The sequence below is a fragment of the Geotrypetes seraphini genome, chromosome 2 (assembly GCF_902459505.1).
Source record: "Geotrypetes seraphini chromosome 2, aGeoSer1.1, whole genome shotgun sequence".
Taxonomy (NCBI): Eukaryota; Metazoa; Chordata; class Amphibia; order Gymnophiona; family Dermophiidae; genus Geotrypetes; species Geotrypetes seraphini.
In genome coordinates this window covers 438,719,556-438,730,343 of record NC_047085.1, presented here as the reverse complement: position 1 = coordinate 438,730,343, position 10,788 = coordinate 438,719,556, and the positions used below count along the sequence as shown (strand labels likewise).

General features: G+C 45.3%; 1 protein-coding gene across 1 annotated transcript; it reads right to left on the bottom strand.

Annotated features, from left to right (window-relative positions):
- Positions 1 to 3,569: 3,569 nt before the first annotated feature.
- On the bottom strand, positions 3,570 to 4,880 carry OTUD1 (OTU deubiquitinase 1). Its single transcript, XM_033932888.1, has one exon. The coding sequence runs from the start codon at positions 4,878 to 4,880 to the stop codon at positions 3,570 to 3,572; it is 1,311 nt and encodes a 436-aa protein (XP_033788779.1).
- Positions 4,881 to 10,788: the final 5,908 nt, after the last annotated feature.

Sequence of the window (10,788 nt, the reverse complement as noted above, 5' to 3'; positions counted from 1 at the left end):
AATTAATTTGCATTCAAAACAAGCACATCCACCGCATTCATTAATAAATCTATTCTATCTACTTAGTTTCACTGTTGTTTCAAATCACCCATACAGCGCTTAAAGAACTTTAAATAACTCAAACTTAATTTTTTGGTGGTGTTGCAATTTTATAACTTCAATTATAATGTGCTATGAAAAACATTTGCTCCATTTACTGTGTCCCTCCCTCTCTGCATCCAACATCTCCTCCTTCCATTTCCCATCTCTCAATTTCTCTCTCGGTGGCCGTCCCCCCCCCCCACGTAGCTTGGCATCTCCTCCCCTCTCTCCTCAATATCCCAGGTAGTTCCTCTTCTTTCTCTCCCCCTTGCCATTCCAGCATCTCACTTGGCACCCACCCCATAAGTCTTATCTCTTTTAACCCCCTCAGTGCGTCCAATCAAGAACTAATTGATTGTGTGTGTGGTGGGGGGGGGGGGGGAAGTCTAACACTTCCATGCCTCCGCAGAGAGTTCAACATATCTCTTTCACTCTGGAAGGTGCTAATAACTTTTTTCTTCTCCTCAATCACTACTCCCCCTCCCCCAGGTCCAAACTCCTCTACATTCTGCCCCTTGCACCGTAGCACTTCCAACTCTGTCTTTTGCTAGCTTTCTGAAACTATAAACACACACTTGCCTGTAGCCGGCCCAGAACCTGTGTGTTTATGACTGCTGCAGCAAGTGAAGGACAGAGGTCTGGAAGCACTGCGAGGTATTTGGGCTCAGTCTGTAAACCCAAGGCACCAGGCCACCATGGTAGCAATAAAAAATGAAAAAAAAAAATTCAGGACATGGCACCTAGGGTTTGTCGAGCCCTGCTATAATATAATTACAGTCTAGATGTGTCAACTTATTTGGCAAATTTAACATTTCCTATTTAGCAAACAAATGGGAAATGTTAAATTTACCAAATAAGTAGAAATCTCATATTTTAATTCCTATTAAACTGATAAAAAATATAAATATTTCAAAATTGAGTGCCTATTTTTCTATACTATCCGTCCATAATTTGAGTAATTTCATCCATGACTAGCAACACACAAAAAAATCCTCCCACTGTAGTAATACATTATGAAAAGTGGTACAGTAAACCACCTCCCCCCTTTTACTAAGCTGTGGTAGCGGTTTCTACTGCAGATCAGAGCGCTAAATGCTCCAATGCTCATAGAATTCCTGTGAGTGTCAAGAGCATTTAGCACCCTAAGCCATAGTAGAAGTCTCTACCGCAGCTTAGTAAAAGTAGTCTGTGCAAGAAGTACACTACTCCTGAAATGGAACCAACTCATTTTTCCTGCTTGCTTGTATTATTAAATATACATACATACACACACACAATAAGTAACTACTGTACTAGCATAATACTTTCAGTGCCATAGAAATGATAAATAGTAGTAGTGTTAGCGGAACTTCATGTAATTTTTTTTCTAGTTTGAACTGATGTTATTACCAGGGCTGTGGAGTATGAGACAATTTTGGGTACCTGGAGTCGGAGTCGTGGGTACCAGAAAGTGAGGAATTGGAATCGAAGGATTTATCTACCGACTCCACAGCCGGACATAGGTGAAAAGGACCTCCTCGCTGTACCTAATCCGTTTGCTAGGTGGATTTTGTGAGTCTGGAAAGGGGATGAACGACAGTTATTTGGTAAGGTTAAGGGGCTACATCATCTACCTTTGAGGTTTGCCCCCAATTTAATACTGGGTAGGGAAGGGGGGATATTTCAGAGATGGGAACAAAAAGAGTTGCAGTACTTTGGCCAATTCCTGGAGGGGGATCCATTTGAGCATTTCCTGGGTTTCAAGCTCAGTTCCAACTGGTTGTGGAGTCGGAGACAATTTTGGGTACCTGGAGTTGAAGGCTTTATCTACCGCCTCCAGAGCCCTGGTTATTACATTCCATAATATAATTGCTCACTGGACAGCCTCTTTTAAAAGCAGTTAAATGTAGATTCAGAACAATAGAAGTAAATTTAAAATGAGTTTTGTTGCCCACAAGACTGGTCAGCACAGGTCATTCCCACAGACTGAGGACCCTTTTAGTATGGCAGTAAAATGGCCAATTTTCCATTATTCCCATTAGTGCATGAGCACTTACTTGCACCTATTTTCTAGGATGTAAGAGCTCATATGCTAATCAGTTGCTGCACTAAACAATTTATGTGGTACATGCCCCATCTCTGCCCCCAGCCCTAAAAAATAAAATCAAATTTTAGCATGTGGAAATCACAGCTGATCCCAAAAGTACTACAGGATGCTTTAGTGTTTACTACAGCTTTTGAAAAGGAGCCCCTTAGTGATTTACTAAAATGTAAATCATCTCTATATAAAGGGTTGAATGTTGATGGCCCTGTATTATTACATAAAAACCAGATTGGTTCACATTAAGGGGTCATTTCTGTAAGTTAGCATGGGGAGACATATTTAGCACAAAGTCCTTATCCCTACCAAATAGACCAAATAAAATGGCTATGGAAGTTACATAAGGTAGATTAACACCATTAAACACAAGTCCTTATCTATAACAAACAGACCAAATAAAATGGGTTTGGAAGTTATATAAGGTAGGTTAACACCATTAAGCATCTGTTAATAAATTAGCTCCCTTACTGTTGTAGTATGAGCAGCGTAAGCATTATGTATACTATCCCTTAGTTTGCCCTGGATTAGGCCCTGGTTAATCTTTTTCATACTTGTCACAAATGGATACATATGAGTACACAGATATACTGAAAGCCAGAGTAGAGAGGGGTACTCCAGGATGTGCCTGAGAAACAAAGTTGCTGCAGCCATTACTAGAAAAGGGTAACAACATACAACTTTCTAAAAAATCTTATAGAAAAAAAGCAGATATAAACTTTATTCCAATCTACATTAGCTCATTATTGTACTACTATACAGTTAATCCCCCAAATCCCAAAATATTACAAAGTAAAAAAGGTATCAATTATATTAATACTTGGCAACAGAAAATTTTAGAAAAAGGAAATGAGAAGGCAAGTTTCCAGTAGGAAATACCAAATGTTTGACCTAGCAAACCATAAATCTATTTAATTAGATTTGAATTGAATTAAAAAGGGCCATGCTTTGCCTTGTCCAATAAGGCTAAAATGAAAAAAAATACATACAGCATTACAGCTGTTTAAATCAAACTTTATACAAAAGCAACTGATTCGGTGGCATAAACATAACTAAGAGTAAAATAGTGAGAGGTACAACCGTTAAAATGTGCAAAAAAAAAAAACAAAAAAAAAACCCCATACATTTCAAAAGAAAAACAAGTATACACTAAAGAGACGACCTGCACATATCTTTTATGTAACAAAACAAATACCAGATTACCAAGGACATAATAACATTAGCAACTTGTGCAGCAGCCGTCGGAAGTTTGACTTTCGTAAAACATCCAAATAAAGGTTTTTAAGGCATCACATGTGCAGTACACATCTATTAGGAAGTTTTAAAGTGCTATCAGCCTGTCCAGAATAAGCCTAACCCTGCCAACAAACATAAGAAATAGTCCCTTAGTCACCAGAGGGTGGTCTACATTTTAAGCACAAGAATTTTGTTCAATGTACATTTTGGACAAAGAAACAGCCATGGACTTGGCCAACTCTTCGTCCCTCTTTCGCTGCACTTGAGTCTGTTTGCACCAGTTGTCATACTCAGGATTGAGCATCTGCTGATCAAACACTGCATCATAATGTCCGTTACTAAGCCAGCTAAGCCAAATATTAGCTCTGGAATTGTCTTCCGGTCCCAAGTAGTGAATCATAGTGGACACCGTGGGGCATTCCGGCCTACCTCCTGTGGTCAAGTGAATGCTTACATTCAGCATCTGGCTCATGGCCAGCATTTCGGGGTAGCCAGCCCAGGCTCCATCCTGAGCAGCGTTAATCAGAAACTCGCCCACGTCGCCCTCGATAATGGGGCTGAACTCGTCCAGGTGGTCGGCGATGTGGAAGACGGTGTGCTCCCTCAGCTCCTTGTGCCTGGCCTGGTCCCCGTACACCGCTTTGCTGACCGCCCTGTACAGGCAATTGCCGTCGGGGATGACATGAAAGCGGTACTTGTCTCTTTCCCGAAGATATTTATCCTGCTTCTCTACCTCAGCCAAGTACAAAGCCAGCTTCTCGTTTTTATCCGCCCTACTGGTAGCGAATAGAGCTTCGCCCCTCAGGCCTTTTATCTTCACATCCAGCTGCTGCTCATCGGCCCTTGAGCAATGAAGTTCGTCCTGGCAATTTCCTTGGCGCCGGCAGGAAACCAGCTCATGCTCTGACCGCCCCTCACCATCCCTCCAATGGTTCCTGCTTGCGGGACTAGGACTGAAGCTATAGGCCGGTGGCGGCTGTAGCATATCTAAGCAGCGGTCCTGCTCCAGCGGCCGCCAGTAAGCACCAGTTCCCCTGGCTGGGTTGTCGCACGCATGTCCAGTAGGCTCCTCCGTCCGGTTGGCGACCCAAGAGGAAGTGGCGGGCACGAGGGGCTCGGCCTGGCTGAGGAGACGAACACTGGCCAGGCACGTCCTATCTGGAGAGGAGTCACCACAAGGCCCTACGGCTGCCACCGCTGATTCGTTTATGATACGAATAGGCACGATTCTCTCCAAGGGCCGCACCGGGACTTGGGCGTTGGACGTGAACTGACTAGTTGCGCCCACCGGAGCCAGCTCGAAGCAGGAAGAGAAGGCAGGCATTGCTCCTACCCCGCTGTTGTTGGCTGCTGCTGCTGTCTCCCGTGCCCGGGGCTCGGCTGTCTCAGCAGGGCACTCTTCGGGGGGCTTCTCGTCGGCGCCAGGCAAGGGCACTTTGAAGGCGGCCCCAGGATAGTGTGTTAGCACGCTGCTATAGAACTGCATGTCCGCCCCTCTACTCCCGCCCCCTTATTTATACACAACGCCCGCCCGGCCGCCGCCCCCTTCCCTCCAGCCCCGGGATACCGAGTTGAGCAGCACCGCTCAAAATAAACAATGGCGTCAACAGCCGGCTAACCACCCGCCAGCGCGCGTGCGTGGGAGGGGTGGGGGACTGAGGCGCTCGCGCACTCTTTCGCCCTCTTTAGTAAGGCGGTGGCGGCCAAGGGTAGATGTCTTAGGTCTGACCCGCGTCGTATGCTCCGGAGGCTTCTGGAACCTGCAGCAGAGAAGAGGGCGGGTTGAGGGCCTTGTTTACAACCAGCGTTGCTCGGCGTTGTTACGTCAGGGCGTTGGAATGTTACAGTTGTGGCTACGGCCAGCCGTACAGGGTGACGTCGTTCATGTGCCCCGCCTGTTGAGAGATTGGCGCGTGTGTATACGTGGTTGCTCTCTCTGTTTTCCTTAGCCAAGAGACGGATTGATTTAGAGATTAAAACGGCAGGGAAGCGTGCGAAATAATTCTAAACAATAGGTGGGAGAGGAGGCACTTGCTCCGTACTAACACTGTTTTCCGGAAATTCCAAGGGGTGTTACTCTCATTTAAAACCTTTCTTACTCCCACTCTTTGCAGGGGAAGCTTCTCAAAAAAATAACATTGTCTTTAACGCGGCCACTAAACCTCCAGCCGGTTTAGCATGTATGGATTATCAAAACGGCTTACCGTTGTCTTTTCCAAGCTTCCTAGCAGTCTCCGCAATGGACTCATAAAATAGTTAAACGAGCATTCAGGACAACTCTTCATCATCACCAAGTAATTGTCCAAGCGCAGAGTTGGCTTTTGGCAATCAAAAATCAGTGAGCAGTGGGCCGGGGGGTGCTAGCACTGTGAAAAAATGCATCTCTGGTGTGTGGTTTTACTGTGGCTCATGGGGGGAAAAAAATACACATAGATTCACATAAATTATAGTGGTTGCTTTTTTTAGGGGGGGGTGTGTGTGTGAAATAAAAGCACGCTTCTTGAGCGCATGTATTATAGGTGTTTCTTGTGTACCCACTCCCGCCGCCAAGCAACTCACCCTCAACAGCGGGAGGGATGCCCACTTCCCCTCAGCACCACCATCAAGCATCCCCCCTACACTCCCACCGCCATCAAGCAATCCCCCTGACATGCAACACCCCCCCAGGCAGCAGGAGGTATGCTCCCCACTAGCCTCCTAGCTTGTTTACGAATGCCAACTGGAGGCAGGCCTACTCCTTCTGGCCAGTAGGCCTGCTTTTCAAAATGGTGGGCCTTCACCTCCCCAATGCATCCTAGGATGCACCAGGGAGGGGCCTAAGGCTCTGATTTGGCCCAGGTTGCTTAAGGCCCTTCCTAGTGGATGCACTGGGGAAGGCCCACCATTTTGAACAGGCGGGCCTACTGGCAAGAGGGCTTAGGCATCCCTCCAGCTGGCCTTTGTGAACAAGGTAGATGGGGGGGAGGTCATTTGGAGGCATGGCGGGGGAGGAAGTAGGCATCCCTCCTGCTGCCTGAAGGGGGGGGGGTTGCTTTACAGTGGTGGCAGGAGGGATTGGGCATCTCTCTCACTGCCGGGGAGGGGGGGGATGGGCAGGTTGCTTGGTGGAGGCAGGAGGAGAGAATGGGCATCCCTCCTGCTGATCTTCAATTTAGGGTCTTTTTTTTAAAGTTGTGGGTGTATTCTGTGCAGGTGTTGATCACTCTCACCAGCAATCGGTACATGCAAATTTAGTGATTCTGCGAGCCACATTTGCATGAGCGGTTTTTTAAAGAATGACGCCTTTTTGAAATCATTACAATAGCGGCCGCAATAGCGACTCATCGTATTTTACCATGAATATTTGAGAATCTTCCCCTTAGTACCACTGCACTGATCTTGAGCAATACCTGAGCAGGATGCCTTGAAGTAAAGCAAGTGAACCAACCGATTCTAACAAGAAATATGAGCACACCTTCCTGCCTACTGCTTCTCCTTGCCCTGTCTCTTTTCTGCAAGTACACGTGCTTTGAACCATATTTATCATTTCAATAGCACTGAAAGACATACAGGCCCGGATTCTGTATAGGACGCCCGTCCCGGGCGTCCTATACAGAATCAGAACAAAACCCACCCAAAGTAATCCAGATTCTATAACCGACATCCATGTTGCAGACACCGGTTACAGAATCGGTGTTTTGGCACGGATTCTGTATAGGACGCAGCCGCTATACTTTATTGCGGCAAGGGATTTCCCTGCCGCGATTAGTATAGTGGCCACAACTATGACCACCAGTCTACCCAACCCCTCCCCCCCACGACATTCGCGGCAGGAGGGTGCCCAACCCCTCCTCCGAAGAACCCGCCCCCCCCAAAGATTGCCGGCAGGAAGGTACCCAAACCCTCCTGCCGAACCCCCCCAATGACCCCCCCAAACAAAATGCCCTAACCGCCCTCCCTGGACCCCCCAATGGCCTCCCCAAAGATCGCCGGCAGGAGGGTACCCAACCCCTCCTGCCAGACCCCTCAACACCCCCCTGAAGATCGCCGGCAGGAGGGTGCCCAACCCCTCCTGCTGGACCCCCCACCCCGGAACCCCCCTCAAGCTTACCGCCAAGTTGGCCGGACGGGTCTTCACACCGTCCAGCCAGCAGGCCCGCTTCTATCCAAATGAGGTGGGCTTACCCCTCCCCTGCCCACACCCACAGGATCCTAGGGCCTGATTGGCCCAAGTGCCTAAGGCCCCTCCCAGCATCGACATCTTCATCTACTGCCATTCTGAAGGTGCATCGTTATCCTTCACCAGAGGTTAATCCATCAGAAGTCAACCAGCCATGATACAGTACAGTATACATCTGTAATTATCATGTAAAGCAGCTTTTTTTCAAGCAATGTTTTAATAATGAACCATTTCTTTATATGTCCATTTCCCAGTCTGCATTATAGCATTCTAATTTTGCACTGTTTGTTATAAACATATAGAATACCGTGAGAAAACCATGGTTCATGAGTACACTCATTACGTACTGTTGTTGTACAATACTATACAGTATTTTATTTTCCAGCACTGTTCTGTGCAATTTCTTTTAAGAATGTTTCTTCTATAAGCGGTACTGAAAAAAAAAAAAAAAAAGTACTGACTGTTCTATATGGTTTGTCAAATGCTGTCCCTTGCAGAAACCTAACTATGTTCTTATAGGAATAATTATTAATTGACCACAAATATGGTTGTTACCTAATATTTATTTTCCCTTGGACTTGTTTCTCTTTGTGAATTCGCAGTTTGCAATAATTTTTAGGAACCGTACTGCTGCAAATAGCAAGAATGATCTGTATCTGGATTTGTGATATCTATCTAATATAATAAAGCACTAAGCGTGCATGTGCACTCTTACCGCGTGTTCCCTGATCCGTATGTCCATGGCCGGCAAGAGTGCGTATGCACGCTTAAAACGACCCCACGCTCACGGCAGCAGAACCCAAATAGTGGCCCAGGAAGAGAAGCGCTGACCAAAAAGACTCCTTTGCCGGCTCCCCACTCATTCCGTAAGTTTTTTTCGCGGTCTGACCCTCCCATCCATTCCTGACATCTGACCGGCTCACTTATTCCTTTGCCGCTCCCTCTTCCCTTCCCACAGTCCCGACTATAAACCTGCCGACTCCAGAAGCATCTGCAGCACTCTACACACACTGCTTCAGGGCCTTCTACTGACCTGATTTGCTCTGCCGCGTCTCTGATGATGTCATCAGGGACATGCCAGAGTATATCAGGGCATTAGAAGGCCCTGAAGCAGCGGGTGTAAAGTGCTGCAGATGCTGCTGGAATCGGCAGGTTTGTCGGGACCGCGGGAAGGGACGGGGGAGCGTTAAGGGACTAAAGGAGCCGGCCAGACCGCAGGAAGGTAAAGGGGAGTAGGGGGAAACGCTGCTGCTGCACAGGGAAGTAGTGTGGGGGGAGGGAAATGGAGGGTGAGGGAATGTTGCTGCTGTGGAGAGACAGAAAGATAGAAAGACAAACAGCAGGAGGAAGGGAGACAGAAAAGAATAAAGACACAGGGGCAGGGAGAGACACAGAAAGACAGACAGACAAAGGGGGCCAGGGAGAGAGACAGGCAGAAAGAAAGACAGCGGGAGGGAGAGAGAGACAGAAGCAAATATGTCCATATGCTAATATTCTGTTTTAAATGGCGCCCATGTTATAGAATTAAACACTAGAAAAATTATGGGCTCCTTTTACTAAGGTACGCTAGCGTTATTAGCGCGCACTAACCATGCGCTAAATAAAAAATACTAACACAAGCTCTATGGAGGCATTAGCGTTTAGCGCATGCGGTATTGTAGCGCGCACTAAAACCGTTAGCCCACCTTAGTAAAAGGAGCTCCATGTATTTAAAGGCCCAATTTAAATGAATAGGTACCACAATGGTCGCTGGTCAGATGTATGTTCAGTGGTGATAGTTAAAATGATAATATTTGGCCTGAAGAAGTTCGACCATATCACCCCTTTTTATTGGGAGTTGCACTGGTTGCCTATAGAGGCACTCACTAGTTTTAAGCTGGGTTGTGTCTACTATAAAGTTTCCACACCACATTATTTAATCGACTCATTTCTTGTTTCAACTCAAAGGCATTCTCGAAGAGCTCATGCTATTTTTGTTTTTCCACCTGTCAGGGGCTGTAAATTCAAAAAGTACCATGAGCATGCTCTTCTTCCTTATCAGGCAGCTACTTGGAAAAAGGATTTCAAGCAATTTTTACTGACTTCTATTTCTTATTTACACTTTAGAAAATAATTATAAATGTGTTTGTTATCTAGGTTTTTGGGCAACTAATATTCCATACTAGTTGTAGATTTTCACTTCTGTATTCAGTTATAAGTTATTATTTAATCTTTTGTAAACCGCATAGAACTTCATGGTTATGTAATATTGCTAAATATACAAATAGAGGTAAGCACTGGTGCCAGCATTTCAACTTTCTACACTAGCTGGTTTGACTGAATATCAGGTCTTGAATTGACTATAATTGCCTGATACTGAATGGCTTTGGTTAAGATAGAACATGCTTAAGATTCTGAAATAGAGGACACTGCTAAAGTGGTAACGGGACTAAAATCTTCCGTGGCTTGCAGTTCACATTTCAGATGACTAAGTTTTTGCAGATTACCCTGCACATTCCTGGACAATTTTAGATTGTACATAAGCGAGATGTTCATCGCAACATGTACTCCTGAGGATCAACATTTGTATCTAATGACACTGGACTATACACTAAAGTAAGGGCTATTTTTAACATAATAAAGGTCTGGAATGTCAATGTGTCAACTCAGTAAACATCTCCCAAAACATTTTGCTCATATCTAAGGAAAAGTTGGCTTAAGACTGGAGGCCAAATTGGAGTCCAGAATGAGTGGCTTTAGCAACATTACAATCAAGTGGTCAAGTCTGGACAAATATATGGAGGCGATATTTTTTTTCGGTCTAAGTTAATGGAAGATTAGTTATTTTTTCTGTCAAAAAATGATGGGCCCCGGGTACAGTAGTGGCTCAGCCACTGTGGTAACAGGATACTGGGCTAAATGAACCACAGGTCTGACTCAATATGGCTATTCTTATGATTTTCAACATTAATTTTCAGGTACTGCATTTGCATAATTTAATCCAGTATATTTGACTATAAAAAAAAATTCAACCAGTTATCTTCACTATGGTTGCTGTACTAGATTAAAAACGACCGATTGGTACAAATAATAAAATAACTTGCCTGCCTTTGCCAAGTTCTGTCTCTTTCTCAAATTTAAAACTTGATCTTGTGCGTTTACTGGAAGAAATAATTTTAGAACGTGACAAAGCACACGTATTTAAAGAAATATAACAAACCCTTCAGTCAGAACCGATCTCCTGATGTTCGGTACA